We start from the raw sequence: 19,323 nt of genomic DNA on the forward strand, positions 1-19,323 counted from the left end.
ATCTGCAGCATGCGTGGAGATGGAGCTTCTGTTCTCCTCTGCCTGGAGAGATGAGACCAGGTTGCTTTTCCTTGGAGCTCTATGACTGTGGCGTGGTAAAGAGAACCTTGGGATACACTAAGCTGGGTGGCAAAGGTAGATTCATAATAGAAGTTGGAAAAAGGGGGAAAGAGAGCTCTAAATTAGGAGTAGGTCCCAGCCTGAAATATGAGTGGGGCATTGAGGTAGGAGGAATAAAGGAAACACTATATATTAGACAAAGCAGCAGAAAATAGGACTATCAACACCCACAACAGAGATCTTTGAGGGAAGAATAAAAAACCTGACTATTCAGGCAAGACATAGTTAAGTGGCCCTTGTGCAAATGAGATCAGTTTACCTGCTTCTTGGAATAAATACCCTAAGCTCATCCACAGTGTCATAGATGGGGCCAACGGCCCTGGGCACCTTCAGCCTTCAGTGGCAAACCCAGCATTCTGGACAGGGTTAGGTCATAGGTGGCTGGAGCAGGGCTGGAAGAGACTGAACCCTCCCTTAGAGGAGCGAGGGGGAAGCCCACCTTCCAGTGTCCTTGTTTCCTCACAGCAGAGGCATGTAAGTCTGTCAGGCTTTAGCTCAATGACCTTCCTTTCCACTTTTGAAGCAGGACCCAGATGACATCCTATGAGACCCCTTTGGGGCATTGGAGCCTTTAAGGGCGTATCCTAAAAGCTGGTAGTTCACCTGATTTCTAATGGGTTTTTTCTGCCTCTTGGTATCTTACAAGCCATGCTCAGAGATCTCGCTGAGGGGTTTGAGGATCCCCATCCGCCTATATAAACCTTTTCCATATATCTGGAGCAGTCTCAGTGTGGCTTCTTCAGTGTTCCTTGGTTGAAGAGTCCTCTTAGTTTAGTCCAAAGCTGGTTTTTCCAGATGATGGTTCTTAAAATTAGTTTGTAGTCCACATTGGTTCTGGGAGATGGATGTTGGTACGTCCACCTACTCCAGTGCCATCTTGTCTTCCACCGGGAAGATCTTTTAATGATTGGTTCTTTCTCTTAGGTCCACTGTCCTTTTAAATGATGGTATTCTCAGAGTTTCTTTTTTTATCTTATTCAACTTTACAATTCTTGCTTTTCCTGAGCAAATTAACTTCCCCTTTCTGGTGGAATTTGCCATATTGTTAAAATCCTTCAGAAATGTTGATCAGATAGCCAAGTGAGGTTGGATTAGAGATCAGCCCCCAGCAAGTGAAGGAGTCATCAGGGTGGGAAAAGCAAAGAGGAATTGATGTCTTCCAATTCTTACCGGAGGAAAGTGATGCTGAACACTTGTAAAGCAAAGCGTGGGTGGTGGGCAGAAGATTGAAGTATGGAGCACCTGTCCCCACACAAACATCTGTGTGCCTTTCCCCTCTCTTCCCCCTTCTCCAGCCTATGGAACCTGAGTTCAACTCAGCTAATAATACTGCCTCCAGGCAGCCTCTTCAGATAGCCCCTGTCTCTTCTCTCCTAGGTGGGGTCACATACTTTTGTACTTCAGGGTACATATCTCTATTTCCTGCATCATATCATAATCATCTATTGTGTCTAGGATGCTCCCACTTTCAGGGCCTGTGAAACTTTCCCCTTCATCCCTTTAGTTCTTCTGGCTAATTGAATAATTCAAATGACATACAGCAGACTAACAGGAGAGAATAAAATTTTAATACATGTGCATGTGGAATTCACAGAAGCGTGAACATACCAAAGATGGGCAAAATGATGTCATATGTCATTTTGGACTAAAAAAGGGGAGGTAGCAACCCACAAGGACATGAGAAAGAGCAGATTTTTGGAAAACAAATTCTTATAGGGCCAGAAACAATGAGACATAAAGAGGAATTTAAGGAACAGATTTTTGCGTGGATCCTACCTATCTGCTGCACTTAATTCATGTGTGCTAAGGTGAACATGTTAACTTTCCCTTCCTGAAGTAGGTGTTCCTATCTGCATCCCTTAAGCAGGAAAAGAGCAAGTAAAACAAAACAAACAAACTGACAAAACAAAAACCTCTTCTTGAGTTTGTTGGGCTTTAATTATTTTAAACTTGAGAGACTTTTCCTGACCTCCTCATATTTGTATATTTTTTGAAAATAGGCTCTTGTGCTTTAAAATTTCATTCAGTACCCCCAGTCATTAGACCAGTCACGACCAACTGGGTCCTTAACCCTTTGAGTAGTATGAACGTTCATGTATGTCCTCACTCAAAGGGTTAACAAAAAACTCATTACTTAAAGGGTTAATAAAGAGTGGTTGAAGGAGTTAGTCGACTTGCTTTACCTAGTGATTCTCAGCCTTGCTATGTCCTGAAATCACTCAGAGAGCTGAAAGCATACTCCAGCCTTAGGTCACACTCTCAGAGGTGACTGTTTAATACAGGGGTCCCCAAACTACGGCCCGCAGGCCACATGAAGCCCACTGAGGCCATTTATCCGCCCATGCTGCACTTCCGGAAGGGGCACCTCTTTCAATGGTGGTCAGTGAGAGGAGCACATTGACCATCTCATTAGCCAAAAGCAGGTCCATAGTTCCCATTGAAATACTGGTCAGTTTGTTGATTTAAATTTACTTGTTTTTTATTTTAAATATTGTATTTGTTCCCGTTTTGTTTTTTTACTTTAAAATAAGATATGTGCAGTGTGCATAGGGATTTGTTCATAGTTTTTTTTTTATAGTCCGGCCCTCCAATGGTCTGAGGGACAGGGACTGGCCCCCTGTGTAAAAAGTTTGGGGACCCCTGGTAGTAGGTGTGGGATGGGACTCAGGCATTGGTGATTTTAGAACTTCCAGATGATACTAATGTGCTGCCAGTTTTGAGAACCATCAGATTAAATAACTAAAGTAACATGCCAGTGCCGGCATGTATGTCAGATGTTTTAATAAAATTTTCACATTGAATAACTTAATGTAAGGAGATGAGATTTGTTTTTGTTAACACATGGAAAAAGCAGAGGCTTAGAATGATGTCATAGCTTTGCATAAACCAGAGCTGGTGAGAGACAGGGCCAGCTCTGTCCCCTTGCATTGCTCCCCCCCCCAGGTGGGGGAGGGGAATCCATTGAGTCTCATCCATTCTCTCAGAGGCGGTGCATTAACCAACCAACTGGCTGAATTGTGTGACATTTGGAGAAATGTCACATTAGCTCTATTCTACTTCCAGGAGTTAGCCCTGCAAGAGCGTGTCTGTGTCACAACCACCCTGTCTTTATATTTGTGGGACAATTATGCCTTTTTTTCTGGGCTGGTAACCCTATCTTACCTCCAGGTCTTTGTATCTGGAGCATAGTCATTCCAGTAACTTTTTGTTCAGCTCTTTCCACTTCCCCTCCTCACAAATCTCTGAAATGAGCCTATAAATCTAATATTTCTTTCCAAGTTACCTGTAATTTCTTTAAGATTCCAATGCTAATCTTTGATATTTGTAACACTGTTCTTTTGCAAGTCCTAAATAATGTACACTTATTACAGAGAGAACCAAAAAAAAAATTAGAGGTTTTTTTGTATTTTTCTGAAGCTGGAAACAGGGAGGCAGTCAGATAAACTCCCGCATGCGCCCGACCGGGATCCACCCGGCACGCCCACCAGGGGGTGATGTTCTGCCCATTTTGGGTGTCGCTCTGTTGCGACCAGAGCCATTCAAGCGCCTGAGGCAGAGGCCACAGAGCCATCCTCAGTGCCCGGGCAAACTTTGCTCCAATGGAGCCTTGGCTGTGGGAGGGGAAGAGAGAGACAGAGAGGAAAGCGCGGAGGAGGGGTGGAGAAGCAGATGGGCGCTTCTCCTGTGTGCCCTGGCTGGGAATCGAACCCGGGACTTCTGCACGCCAGGCCGACGCTCTACCACTGAGCCAACTGGCCAGGGCCAAAAATTAGAGTTTTTGAAGAACTTTATAGTATCTCAGAGGATATACTGGGATCTTCAAGTTAATTTAAGCATAAATTACAAGTTAGCTTAAAAGTTACTATGGCCAAAACCAAGTCAAATTGTTCTAAACATTTAATTTCTAAATTTTAATAAATTGAGCAAACGTTCTCTAAATACTATAGATAGTCTTATTTAACTTACTAGACATAAATATTGTCACAGTTGTTCTATGGGATAAAAACTGAAGCGACACTTTTATTATATCAATTATTAGTTGGTAATCATAATAATAAACGGTTATATGGTATTTAATACGTGTCAAATGCTGTTCTAAGTACTTTCCATATATTAACTCATTTAATCTTCAGAACAACTCTGAGTTAGGTATTTTCATTTTTACAGATGAGGAAATTAAGGCATACGAGCATTAATTAGACACACAACCAGTAAGTAATAGAAATGAGATTCAAATCCAGGCTATTGCACAGTGATAGAGCAAGATTGATACAGTACTATATATAATTCCTGAGTATTACTTAGCCTAGACTAATGCTTTTTAGCACTTGACCTGAGCAACCATAGACATGGGCATGAATTCTCAGCAGGTTAGACGGGGAGGCATGGGAAAATCTTGACATAGGTGCTAAATCTCTTAAAGGAACAGCGGTCCAAGTACAGAGCTGGGCTCCTGGGCACATAGTAAAGCAGTGAGGATGGAGATACTGAAATAATTAGATTATGCCTCCATCATGCACCTAAAACTTTTTTTGGCAATTAGTGATGATATCCTAGTTATGCTAATGGTCATTTTTCAGTCCTGAGCTTCCTTTAATTGCCAAATTGTCCGCTTAAAAATTTTTTTTTTCAAATTTGACTTCTGTACTATGATTCACTCTTAGTTTTCCTTTTGCCACTCTCTACATTTTTTCTTCTAGATTCTTCTTTCTATCCTGTCGAAGAATGTTACCCCCATGCCCTATTTTGTTGATGCTCTGCTTTGACTCTTTGCTACCTCTTCTGAAATTCAGTTATTTGAGCTCTGAGCTCTTCCTCCAGGCCTAACCTCCTTGAATCTCTGACACTGTATTTGTGATCTGCCTTTTGAACCTATCTACCCAGATGTTCTAAAGGCTGTGCCTGGATTAATTCTAAAATGAAATTTATCTTACCTTCCCTGACTCCTCCTCTGCCTCTGTTCTCTGTTTCTCACACCCTAGGTGAAAACCCAGGGTATCTTTGAGCCCTTTCTCTGTGTCCCTCTAGCCTGCCTACCTGATCCCAGTCCCTCCATTTGTGACTAGTTGCCAAGGCCTAGCAACTCTGTCTCAGGGACCCTGCTGATGTCGCTCCCCTGCGTTCTCCTGGGCACACCTTCATTTTCTCTCCTGCAAACTGCCAAGTTCTTATAGCTGCTGCCCTTGCCTCCAAACTCCTCTTTTACCAATCTATTGTATACACCTCAGCGGCATAATTCTTCCTAAAGTACAGTCTCATAATAATAATAAATAAAAAGTGTCCCAAAACCTTTGTAGTTTTATCATGGACAACTAACTCAGGTCACCACTTAAGAGCATTTAATCTGCCCCCAGCTTTCCGGCCGCACTTCCAGGCAGACCAGGTCGTCCTCTGCATTAGAAGTTGCACCTGGTGGCCCTTGGTCCATGTTTGGCCTGCAGACACGTTTTGTTTGGTTTGCAACATTAAAGAAAATTTATCTAATCAGAGCTTTAAAATGAAAGGAATGCCCTTCAAAGTTAAAGTCTCAGAGAAAGTACAGAGAACTATGACAGCATCAGAAGAGATGGGAATTTGGGGAAAGGGAGGGACTCAGACAAGACTTAAATCCTTACTTACTTAAGTTCTTGGTTCATCTTCTACCTACCTTTGTAGTGGTCTTTACCTATGTACAGGAACTGATTAATACTTGATGAATTACATGATATGACCTTCGGTAATTTCTTGTCACAAACATTGAATTTTTCCTGTTTCACAAGAACTCTGCATTGGGGGATCTCAGGTGCTTTTTATAGTGCAGGTCATATAATTTGCATGCCACTAAAGAAATTTAAATCTGCATTGAAAAGTACACTCAAAGTTTATGATGTTTTAAAAATATGGCCATAAATTTTCATGCAATTAATAGTTTGTAAGAATGTGTTTTTATATAGTAGGCAGCCATAAAGTAGGATTTAGAGAGGAGAATTTTGAAGAAACTGTTTGAGAGGATGAAATGACCATCAGTGGAAAAGGTGGAGAACCACAGTTGGAGAACACACACCTTTGGATGTAGGAAATGAAGCAGGTAGTGGGTTGCAATAGCTGCCCTAAGAGTTTAAGGTGGTGGGCTTCTGCTGGAAGCTGACGGAGTCATTTATGTGTGTAGGTATCTGTGTACTATGGCTTTTCCATAGCCTCCCCTACCCCTTTCGACATAAGCAAACAAACAAACTTTTTTGAGGTAATTGTTTTACATCTGTTTAACTGGAAATCATTTTAGAACTTGACCATATTTCCCCATGTATAAGATGCACCTTTTTTTCAATAAATTTGGGGTCTAAAAACTGGGTGCATTTTATACAGTGGTTATGGCATTTCAAATGCCATAGACCAGGGGTAGTCAACCTTTTTATATCTACCGCCCACTTTTGTATCTCTGTTAGTAGTAAAATTTTCTAACCGCCCACCAGTTCCACAGTAATGGTGATTTATAAAGTAGGGGAGTAACTTTACTTTATAAAATTTATAAAGCAGAGCTACAGCAAGTTAAAGCATATAATAATAATTACTTACCAAGTACGTTATGTCGGATTTTCGCTGTTTGGCAGAATAAATCTTTATAAAACAACTTACTATAGTTAAATCTATCTTTTTATTTATACTTTGATTGCTCCGCTACCGCCCACCATGAAAGCTGGAACGCCCACTAGTGGGCGGTAGGGACCAGGTTGACCACCACTGCCATAGATGGAACTGAGGAGAAGGCAATATATGAAGACAGTGATTCATCATCAGACACAGATGAGGACAAGCTAATGGATAGGAGCTTTGACAGTGATGAGGAGTTGTATGAATTTTTTAATGAATAAAACTTGAGTTCAAGAACTTTATGTAATACATTTTTTTTCAAATTTTGGGCCCCAAAATTCAAGTGCATCTTATACATGGGGAAATATGGTAATCATCATGGTCCTAATAACAAATGTACATAATGAGAAAAACCGGTTGTCTCAGCTTCTCTAGAAATATTGGGCTGTTTGTCCCTTGGCTGACATTTCTAGATGCAATGATCTTCCAGATCAGAGGTATAATAACATTAACCAACTCATGTAAGACTTAGTATGTGCCAGCCGGTCTTCTAGGTATTTCGCCTTCTGTTTGTTTGTTTTTCAGTAGCACTGGCTAATGGTTTTATTATGCGGTGCTTTCCAGTTCTTCTCATGGCAGGGCATGTTATATGATGATAATATTTATATGGGACACTGGATAATGACTCGGGAGCTTGGCTGCCCAGGGCTGTGGGGTTCCGTGTAACAGGACATCTGCACTCTCTTCAGTGCACATTGTGTTGGGAAGCTGAATTGTAGTATATTGCTAGCTTTATGTAATCCTGATTTCTGCTGGTAGCATTGCTTCCTGGATCTTACAATGGCATAAAATGTTTCACTAATCATCAGTGCTCTGTTTCATATTTCACAGACTGGCACTGTTACTCCTCAGCTATTCTCCTTCCTGAGGTTGAGAGCCATTAGCAGAAAGTGCTTGCGCATGTGCCAGTAAAGTTTCCAATCGCTCTGACACTTCTGAGCCTCTCTAGTTTGACCAGTCAGTGACATCCAGGCTGCTTTCAAATCTCTGTCTTTGAACATGGCCACTAAGCGCTGCAAAGCGGTCAGTTTTATAAGTGTACTGAGCAGGAAGAGTTTTCTAAGAGGTGAAGAGGAGAATTCATTCCACATGGTTTTTGCTGAGTAGATGACTTGGGTCTGTCCTCTCTATGCTCCTTTTCCAACCAAATAATTCTCTGAGCATTCAATGCAGGGCTCAATGCGCCTTGGGCTTAAAGAGAAAGAGAAGGCAGCTGTACCGTATTTCCCCATGTATAACGTGCACTTTTTCCTGAAAAATTTGGGATCTAAACACTGAGTGCATCTTACACAGTGGTTGTAGTTTTTTTTATTTGCATTTCTCGCTTTTTGAGCTTGTTTTTGCGCTCACTGTTGAAGACAGTGATTCGTCATCAGACACAGATGAGGACAAGCTGATGGATGGGAGTTTTGACAGTGATGAGGAGTTGTACGAATTTTATGATGAATAAAACTTGAGTTCAATAACTTTATATAATACATATTTTTTCAAATTTTGAGCCCCAAAGTTAAGGTGCGTCTTATACATGGGAGCGTCTTATACATGGGGAAATATGGTATATTTTTTGCACATTTCTGAAAAACTTCTGATTATGTCTGAGTAGGTCTGCTTGTAAATGCCAGGGTCACAGTTGACTCTGCTTCTTCCCGCTCATGCACTTATTCTTTTCCTCACTCTCAAAACAACTGGACACACTTACAATAAATATACTGGTATGTTTAAAAAATACTTAAGATAAATATAAATTTTCCTCTCTTTATATGCATTTAAATAAAGTATTCTTCATCCATTCCTATTATGCTTTTTGAGCTGTGATGTGCTGATCTAAGAAAAAACAAAAAGGGCCCTGGCCTGCTGTCTCAGTGCTAGAGCATCGCCTGATTTGTGGATGTCCCAGGTTTGATTCCCAGCCAGGGCACACAGGAAAAGTGCCCATCTGCTTCTCCACCCTTCTCCCTCTCCTTTCTCTCTATCTCTCTCATCCCCTCCCATAGCCAAGGCTCCATTGGAACAAAGTTGGCCCGGGTGCTGAGGACGGCTCCATGGCCTCCACCCCAGGCGCTAGAATGGCTCTGGTTGCAACACCCCCAGATGGGCAGAGCATCGCCCCCTAGTGGGCATGCTGGGTGGATCCTAGTCGAGAGCATGTGGGAGTCTGTCTCTCTGCTTTCCCACTTCTCACTTCAGAAAAAAAAAAAAGAAAGAAAGAAGTAAAAACAAAAAGGTCTGAATCCTGGTATTGATAAGCTGTAAGTTTCAATCCCAGAACTGCCACTTAAATGGGCAAGTTTACTTAATTTGTAAGCTTTCTTGATAAGATGGGCCTGATGATACCTGTCCCATTTTCCTCTCAGAGCTGATCTTAAAAATCAATAGTGCATGAGAATATTCTGTAAGCTCTATAAATCAAAAGTAAATATAATTTGTTATTGTATAAAAGATGGCCAGTGAGTCCTCAAGTGCAGTAAAAGTTGCTTGTAGGAATTTAAATACTAAGAGTTATGAGTGTGGCTCTGGGGATGACAAAGTTGACCCACACTCTCCTTCTTTATTCTTTCTTTCACCCTGCAGAGTAACATGATACACTACCTGGGCCTCAGCCATCATCTGCTCGCACTGAATTTCATCATCATTTCTTTTGGCAAGAAAAGCGCACGGTCATCTGCTCAGGTGAAGGTGACCGACACTGACTTTGACGGCGTGGAAGTCAGAGTATTCGAAGGCTCTCCAAAGCCAGAATCATCACTGAAGCGCAGTGTTGTTTATATCCACGGGGGAGGCTGGGCCTTGGCAAGCGCAAGTATGTCCTGGTCCCATCAGGTTGTTTGGGGTTGGGGTTGGCCCAGGGAGAGAGGTGCGTGTAATTGAGTTTGCCTTTCTTATTGGGTAAGGAGAGGCAGACCGTTTGACTTGGTTCTCCTGGATAGTCCCACTTGCCCCTGTTGTCCCAGCAAAAGTATTTGCGGTGTGTCCTCTTCGTGCTTGCAAGCGTCCTGGTTTGGATGATTAATTATATGCTCAGATCCTACATAAAGGTTTTTGCCTATTTGTTTGCTTTTTTTGTTTGTTAATTAAGATAGACTGTTTTAAAAATATTTCCTCTGACCTGAATCATAGATTAACTTATTACAAAGTGCTGACAATAGCTTTCTATTATGCATTATTTGTTTCCACCAAAACAAGTTAGAATTCCATTGGGCCAGAAGATGATGGTATTATCTATACCTCTTTGCCAACTTATGTTTTGAAGACATGTTTCTATGAAATAGAACAAGTATTTCTGACTACACCTGTTAACTCATCATTTTATCTGCTTATGAAACCAAGGATGAAAGTATAAAAGTGTGCCACCATTGAAAAGAAGTGATCTAATGAAGTTCAAGAAGGTTCTCCTTAGTGTTGGATTACTTTCTTGAGCAGAACAGGTTCAAAGTGGCAAGCTGCCCAGTGGAGCAGGCTGGCAGGATGCGCACCAGAGAGGAAGTAAGGGCGTATCTCTGCCTGGAACCACGGGCAACTTCCTCCACGTCAGCTTGAGCATTGGCACCCCTAAATTTAAAGGCCATGGCAACCAGTTCTAGTTGTTCTTTTTTCTTGCCTGTTTGTTTTTATTTTTTTTAATAAATAAATTTTTATTAAATTTAATGGGGTGACATCAATAAATCAGGGTACATATATTCAAAGAAAACATGTCCAGGTTATCTTGTCATTCAATTCTGTTGCATACCCATCACCCAAAGTCAGATTGTCCTCTGTCAATTTCTATCTAGTTTTCTTTGTGCCCCTCCCTCTCCCCCTCCCCCTCTCCCTCCTTCCCTCCCCCCATACCTGTTTGTTTTTAATAATATTTTTTAATGAGGAAAAGGCCAAAAGTATAGCTTTTTATAGTAATCCCATTTTATTTAATTCCATATTTATTATTTATTTATTCTTTTATTCATTGATTTGTTCACGTTTTCAACAGATCTTTACTAAGTATTTAGATTTGCCTGGAGCTCAGAGGTTTCCTGGGGCACAAGACTTCTGGTACAAAAATTCAAACAGTGTGGTCACCCTAATTTGTGGTAGGTGATATAAAAATGAATTAGACAGAACGTTTTTCCTAGAAAAGAATGGCTCTACCATTGGACACTTGCCAGGTGAGACATTACCTTGGAGGCCAGGAATAGTAAGTACTAGGAATGGCATAGATAATGAGTCACCCTCGCCTTTACCACATATATATATTTTTAATTTATTGATTGATTTTAAAGAGAGAGAAGAAGGGAGGGAGAGAGAGAGAGAGAGAGAAAGAGAGAAGCATTCATTTGTTTCACTTAGTTGTGCATTCATTGGTTCCTTCCCATATGTGCCCTGACTGGGGGTCAAACCGTAACCTTGGCATTTTGGGACGACTGCCACTGACTGAACTAACCGGCCAGGGGCCTTTTCTGCATAATGTTGACTGATCAGTCTTGCTAGAGGAGAGCTCAGGCTGAGGGAGATGTGTAGATGGTTATATTAAAGTTCTGATTCTAAGACTGCTTTGGAAAGCCTAGATGGTGATATTTGGCTTTCTGCTGGCACAGTCTGCTCTTAAATATTAAAAGAACAGCTAAGGGATTAATTTTTATGGAATAAAATTGGGTTGGTCATTATAAACCTTTGGGTCATCTTTCTAAGAATTGCAAAGAGTTCTCAGAATTCTAGTGTTTTATGTATTGGTTTAAACTAAATATCATATTCTTCAAATTGGTGACTTTCCTGAATTGCAGCAAATAGGATGCTAAAAGAGAACATTTTTATAGTTCTAAGGAGAAAACTGCTGATTTGCTGTGAATTTTGGAAAGGCATACATTTGAAGAGCTACAAAATGAGAAGTCATTTGGTGCGTTTCATGTAGCCCATTATGAAATAAATGTTTAGTTAGTCAAAAACACATTCAAGGGCAATTTAATATGGATTTCCTGTTACTTTATAATAATTGCATTTAATTAGAAATCCAATGTACATTTTGCATGTGTACATGTAACTGCATTAAGGAGATATAAGTGCACATTTGCTTTTTATTATTAGTAACGTAGGTCCAGGTCCTAAAGCAGTTCACAATTAGCAGAATTAAAGAATAGATAGTATTGAATAACGTGTTTAATAGTAATTGCTAATTTTTTCTCTTTTAGAAATCAGTTATTATGATGAACTGTGCACAGCAATGGCTGAGGAATTGAATGCTGTCATTGTTTCCATTGAGTAAGTAATTAATACTAGTCATAAAATTTTTTTTAAAGAAGAGATCCTAGATAACTATCTAGGTACTTGATTTTACAAGTGACAAAATAAAGATCCAGGGAGGTGAGATGATTTCACCAAGGTTACACAAAATGATTTCTGATACAACTTAGAATGTCTTGAATTCACTGTATAATGCCTCAAATTATCTTTTCATTTTAGTTTGGTAAATTTCTAGAAAAGGAATGAACTGAAATAGAAAGAAATATACAATCAGTTAAGCATATACGCCTAATTACTGCCTTTTTTTTTTTTTTTACAGGGACAGAGAGAGAGTCAGAGAGAGGGATAGATAGGGACAGACAGACAGGAACAGAGAGATGAGAAGCATCAATCATTAGTTTTTCGTTGCGACACCTTAGTTGTTCATTGATTGCTTTCTCATATGTGCCTTGACCGCGGGCCTTCAGCAGACCGAGTAAACCCTTGCTCAAGCCAGCGACCTTGGGTCCAAGCTGGTGAGCTTTGCTCAAACCAGATGAGCCTGCGCTCAAGCTGGCAACCTTGGGGTCTTGAACCTGGGTTCTTCCGCATCCCAGTCTGACACTCTATCCACTGCGCCGCTGCCTGGTCAGGCAGTACTGCTTTTTTAAAACTAAAAACCAGTCAGCATTTTAAAAGGATCTCTTCTACAACCAAGAGTTGAAAGTTACTCTCTCCACATCAGGTTCTGTAACTCAGACCTTGTAGATAGTAATAAGTTTGACAACTTTTTATTTCTTTTCCAAATGAAAGGAGGGCAGACAGAGAAACAGATTCCTGCATGTGCCCCAACTGGGATCCACCCCGCAACCTGTTTGGGGCCAATGCTCTGCCCATCTGAGGCCATGCTCGCAACCAAGCTATTTTTAGTGCCTGAGGTGGAGGCTCCACAAAGCCATAGTTAGCACTCAGGGCTGATATACTTGAACCAATTGAGCCATGGCTATGGGAGGAGAAGAGAGAAGAAGGGAGAAGGTGGAGGGGGGAGGATGAAGAAGCAGATGGTCGCTTCTCTTGTGTGCCCTACCAGGGGTCGAACCAAGGACATCCACACACTGGGCCAATACTCTACCACTGAGCCAACTGGCCAGGACCAAGTTTAACAATATTAGTCACTGTAGTTATTATTACAATTAGTAGTAGTAATAGTATCAATATTTGAGTTGTTTCTAACAGTTACATATTAGCCATCTTTCTGGAATACAAAGGAGAATGTGAATGCTTATAGCAATTGTGGTGATAGTAATAATACGGAAGACACAGCCCCTGTTCTGTGGCTGACATTGTGCAGGTGCTATAGCAAACACAGTCTCTCCTCCTTTAGGTCTTTGTTCAAATATCACCCTTCCAAGTAACCATCCTTGACAACCCAAGTTTAAGTTACAACTCACTTTTCTTCTGCTTTATTTTTCTCCAAATCTGTCATTAACATCTGACAAATCATATATTTAACTTCTTATGTATTTGTTGTACTGAATGGAAACAGACAATGGAAGTACCACAAAGGCAGAAATTTTAGGGGCTTTCCTCTTTTGTGTTCATTGATGATCATTGTGCCTGGAAACATTCTTAGCAGATAACTGGCATTCGATAAATATTTGTGGGATGAATGAATCAAGAGTCTTGCTTAATTCTCATATACATCATCTAAGATAGATATTTTTATTTTTTCCCCATAGATGAGGAAATTGAGGCCTGAGAAGTTAAGCAACCTGCATGAGGTCATATAACTAACTAGTCACGATGCTGGAGTGGGGAACTAAGCCATGTTAAGGTGTTTCCAAGGCCCAGTATCAAGCCTACATTGGAGGCAGTTGATAATACTGAGTGCCAGTGTGCCAGTGTCATGACAACATTAACCACCTCCCGTGCCATTAGCCACCCCCCCAGTCCCTTTCTGCCAGCTGCTCTCCCATTCACGTCTCACCTGATCCTTGTCCCCAGTCCAGATCTGAGACCTGAGAGAACCTTTTTCTCTGCAGGCCCATGGAAGGGCTGGTCTCCGGAGCCATCTGGGCAGCTCTGACCCTGTGCGCAGAAGCCTTAGAGTCACACAGAGTGCTGTTGTGGCTGCCTCCTCAGCAGACTTGTCTCTGGACAGCTCTGGACATCTCCACAAGGCCTCCTGGATCACTCAAGGGCCTCAGGGACGTTCTGTAATGCAGGAACCTTCAAGTGAGGGATTATGTCATCTGGCCTGGGCAGCTGGCCAGAGGAAAGCAGGGGCCATTTAAGCAGCTGAGCCCCATTATTGAGCAAAGTCAAACAGCGCGGTGCTGGGAAACCAGCCTCAGAGCCCCTTCTGTGGCTTCCTGTGTCACTCCAGCTCCTCAGAGGCCTGGAGAGAGGAGGACGTTGGCCTTGCCTCACCTGGCACCGTGAGGGTTCTCCACCAGGCCTCACCCTCCAGGGCTTCAATGCCAGCGCCTGGCAACAGCCCAAGCTCTTCCTGCACGCCTGTCTCCACCAGCCAGCACGTGTTTCAAGTGAAAGAGGTGTTCTTAGGCTTGTCACAAAACACACAGGGATGGATAAGTGTTTGAAAGATTTTTTAAAAAGAACTAAAGCATAGAAGGAACTCTTTTCTTCTCTAACTTTCCATTGGGCCTAATCTATATGGTGTAGCATCCAGAAGTTTACCAACAGGGAGGCATCACAGCCGCGGGCACGCACCATTAGTCTCTACCATGTGACGTCAGGCAAATCATTTCAACTCATGCAAAATGGGGTCAGGAGTCCTTTCTGTGTGTCTAAAATGTAAGCTGCTGGGAACTGAACCTTGGAATCTTTAGGAGGCCACGGGACCCTTGGCTTCCCTGGAATTTCACCTTTCCTACCAGGGAGGCTGTCTGGAGACCACCGGCTGCTCTTTATCTTCAAGGCCCAGACAGGGGTCCCCAAACTTTTTACACAGGGGGCCAGCTCACTGTCCCTCAGACCATTGGAGGGCCGGACTATAAAAAAACTATGAACAAATCCCTATGCACACTGCACATATCTTATTTTAAAGTAAAAAAAACAAAACGGGAACAAATACAATATTTAAAATAAAGAACAAGTAAATTTAAATCAACAAACTGACCAGTATTTCAATGGGAACTATGGGCCTGCTTTTGGCTAATGAGATGGTCAATGTCCGGTTCCATATTTGTCACTGCTAGCCTAACAAGTGATATGATGCACTTCCGGAGCTGTGACGCGTGTGTCTGGCGTCACCACAAGTAGTACTGTATGTGAGCGACGCTGCACTTTGCGGTGCAGCCACCTACAGTGCTCCTCTCGCTGACCACCAATGAAAGAGGTCCCAGGGCCTCACGCACAGGAAGCAAAGCTGTGTCACCTCAAGGGCAGCAACCACTCCTCAGTTCAAGTTACTGATACTAGTTCAGGGTTCTGGGGACTGACCCAGCAGCCGAGGTGTGGATAAGGGCCTCAGGGTATTGAAAACACTCCACGCCTTCTCCTCAGTAGCTTCCAGGACACAATGTTATTTTGCATAATAATTGCACAATACATACTTGTTAAATAAATGAAAAAGTTTGTCTTATAATACCAAAAATACAAAGATGTATCCTCATTTATATAATCTAGGAAGGTCCTATTTTATATAATAAGACAATACTAGAACCATGAAAAATAAGGGAAAAGGAAGTTTTAACTTCTTTTTCATAAGATAAAATGTAAGCTAATAAAGTTAATATGTTGGATATTATTAAATTACTTTTATTTAATTCTATAAATTCTATCAGGTTCTAGAAAGAAGCATTTATGTTGCTTTCTTGGATGTGGAAAACAGTTTGAAGTTGTGTTTTTCTTTTAATTATATCTTTACTACACTCATAAACTCCATGTTATGTAGATGGAGATTAATTCCCCTTTTATCAGGTGTCCATGGCAGTATCCACAGAAAGTGTAACACTTTTGGCAGAGCTATAGGAATAATGTTGCTCATGTGAGCAGGAAAGAAGCAGGAGTACTTAGTTTGCTGCTAACAGAGTTATAAGCAATGGGACACTTAGGCCTCTTTTTTCTTTTTTTCATCCATAAAATGAGTACAAGCTGACTAAACCACAGTGCTTTTAGGAGACTTTTCTTGATCAACAGTTGTGAAATAAGATACTCTGAAAAGTGCAGAGTGCCAGTGACCACGCTGTGACTTGCCCTCTGCTCCTTTACCGGCTTGCCTCCCAAGCACAGAAGTTGTCGTGCGTCATTCCCACCTGGGCAGCCCGGGAAGGTGGGCAGACCAAATTCCTAAGTTTCCCTTAAACAAGGGAAGGTTGCTCACCACTTCTCTCTCACTCAGCACAGACCAACCTACACAAACCCCCAGGCCAGCGACACAAATAATTCAATACTATGGAAAGATAATATTGTGGCTGCTTTTTAATTTAATTTAATTTTATTTATTATTATTAATTTTAATGGGGTGACATTGATAAATCACGGTACATATGTTCAGAGAAAAATCTCCAGGTTATTTTGACATTTGATTATGTTGCATACCCATTACCCAAAGTCAAATTGTCTTCTGTCACCTTCAATCTGGTTTTCTTTGTGCCCCTCCCCTCCCCCCTCCCTCTCTTCCCCCCTCCCCCCTCCCCTCCCCCACCCATAACCGCCCTCTTGTCCATGTCTCTGAGTCTCATTTTTATGTCCCACCTATGCATGGAATCATATAGTTCTTAGTTTTTTCTGATATACTTATTTCACTCAGTATAATGTTATCAAGGTCCATCCATGTTGTTGTAAATGATCCAATGTCATCATTTCTTATGGCTGAGTAGTATTCCATAGTATATATGTACCAAAGCTTTTTAATCCACTGACGGACACTTGGGCTGTTTCCAGATCTTCGCTACTGTGAACAATGCTGCCATAAACATGGGGGTGCATTTCTTCTTTTCAAACAGTGCTATGATGTTCTTGGGGTATATTCCTAAAAGTGGGATAGCTGGGTCAAAAGGCAGTTCGATTTTTAATTTTTTGAGGAATCTCCATACTGTTTTCCATAGTGGCTGCACCAGTCTGCATTCACAAAACAACACAGAATAAGTGCTGGTGAGGATGTGGAGAAAAGAGAACCCTCCTGCACTGCTGGTGGGAATGCAGACTGGTGGCTGCTTTTAAGAAGTAGGTTCTTTTATTCTCTTCGCTATCATGAACTTACTGAATCATCTTCTTAGGCACATTTAACTAATGTCTTCTTGGCTTTGTTTTCTACCAACACAAACCCCACCGGTTTCTTTCTTGTGGATTTGGCCTTTTAGAATTTTTTTGGGGGGGTGCGGGTAGGGGGTAACTGGAGCTTCCAGGAATGCCTGTGCTGCGGTTACAGAGCACCTGTGACTGCAGACCACAGGGAGCTTGTGGGGCGCAGTCTCACCCACACCTGAACCCCACAGAGCTATGTTTAGCTTCTGAAGTGACACAGAGGAAGAAGGCTGGGAGGACTTGGCACCAAGCCTGCTTGGGCTTCTGTAGCCACCGGAGGGAGTTGTCTGGCTCTCTATTTACCTGTGAGGTTTAAGGTGAGGTTTGCACCTGAATGGGAGGTGGCAGATTCTATAGATAAAAGCCGAGAGTCTGGGAAGCTCCTTGCTATATACTGAAATGTGATTCACTTAAATGGTGAACAGCATCAGAAAATTTCATGCTCTGAATGGATCCCAGTCCTAAGTGCAGTCACTCCTAGATTTTTGGGAAGCATCCTGACCTGTCAGTTTTATTGGGTGTTATTCTTCCCCCATCAGCCAAACCTCTGCTAATCACAGCTCTCCCTTTCTGCGATTAGCTTGACTGGGTCAGAGCTGTATCAAGGGGCCTGTTTTGAAAATGAAAAGAGAAGAAATCATCCATTCACAATCCTTCCACTTTTGCAAGTTCATTATACATTTTTGTTGTTGTTGTTGTTTGTTTTTTTATAAATTTTATTGCCCTATAAATCAGTTTTGTATCTTACCTAGAAATCATTTTCTAACATTCATCTTTAAGTGCCTGTCAAAATCCAGATCATCAAGATGTATTACCACCATACAAAGGGAAATCCCCTCACTGATGAGTAATACATGTTATGTGTTCATTTGATATCTAGATACCATGTCTTTAACTTTTTAAAAATGTTACTTTGACGATGCATATTATTAAAAAAAAATTTTTTTTTTTTTTTTGTATTTTTCTGAGGTTGGAAATGGGGAGGCAGTCAGACAGACTCCCGCATGCGCCCGACCGGGATCCACCCGGCATGCCCACCAGGGCGTGATGCTCTGCCCATCTGGGGCATTGCTCTGTTGCAAACAGAGCCATTCTAGCACCTGAGGCGGAGGCCACAGAGCCATCCTCAGTGCCCGGCCCATCTTTGCTCCAATGGAGCCTTGGCTGTGGGAGGGGAAGAGAGAGACAGAGAGGAAGGAGAGGGGGAGGGGTGGAGAAGCAGATGGGCACTTCTCCTGTGTGCCCTGGCCGGGAATCGAACCCAGGACTCCCGCATGCCAGGCCGACGCTCTACCACTGAGCCAACCGGCCAGGGCCTACATTATACGTTCTTTTAATGGCAAGAGAGCATGTACCCTTTAGAGGGAGAAATAGGTTTTCCTCTGCTGGTGTCTCCCACAGAGAGCACAGCATGGAGGCACTTACTGATTTGATTCAGACAACCCCGACTGAAGATACAGTTCTTAAGGACTAAGGAGAATAGTAGCCTTTTTGCATTCTCAAGATGAGTCTCCTGAGCTCCTCTTGGGGCATATGGTGGATGGGGGGGTGGGGTGGGGGGACGGACACACGACCAAAAAGGAATGAGATTGGGTTTTGCTCCTGCAGAATCTCACAGGCATACAGTTTCATTCCAGAATGTCACAATGTACCTTTCGCCTAACTGGCACTACGTGAAGGGAGCTTGTGTCCTTGTCCACAGCAGAAGATGGTGCACAGTGTTTCCAGGTTAAGTTATTTTGAGAGAGCTTGTACATTACCATGTCACTAGAACACTTGTGACATTCAAGGCTTCAACTTCCATAGGCTTGGAGCAACTCTCATCTCCCTTCCTCAACTACAGGCTTGTGTTCATACAGTACCTGCCTTTGGCTCACAGAGCAGTTTGTCAGGCTTTCTGAGCATTGCTCCTCCTCCCTGTCACTGTTAATAAAGTAGGTGCCGATTATTTCAGATAGGTATACAGCAAACTCTTTAGCATATAATGTTGACTTTCCGTCTACTTCTAGAAGTGGGGGTATCTGTGTCAGAGAGATTTTGAGGGCTTTCAGAAAGGAGAGAGTCACTTTTGGCTGAGTTTTCAGAAGGTTCCATGGAAGAAGTGGCATT

At 42.1% G+C, this 19,323-nt stretch overlaps 1 protein-coding gene across 2 annotated transcripts in view; it reads left to right on the forward strand.

The window, feature by feature from the left end:
- The window catches only part of NCEH1 (neutral cholesterol ester hydrolase 1), a 71,959-nt gene that overhangs the window by 40,563 nt on the left and 12,073 nt on the right, over window positions 1-19,323 (forward strand). The window contains exons 2-3 of one of the 2 annotated variants that reach the window (XM_066347033.1): window positions 9,322-9,550; window positions 11,910-11,979. In XM_066347033.1, the coding sequence (XP_066203130.1) occupies window positions 9,322-9,550; window positions 11,910-11,979 (299 nt within the window). The remainder of the gene's footprint in view (window positions 1-9,321; window positions 9,551-11,909; window positions 11,980-19,323) is intronic. The other variant, XM_066347034.1, reaches the window with a different exon arrangement.

This window comes from Saccopteryx leptura, chromosome 8 (genome assembly GCF_036850995.1).
Source record: "Saccopteryx leptura isolate mSacLep1 chromosome 8, mSacLep1_pri_phased_curated, whole genome shotgun sequence".
Classification (NCBI taxonomy): Eukaryota; Metazoa; Chordata; class Mammalia; order Chiroptera; family Emballonuridae; genus Saccopteryx; species Saccopteryx leptura.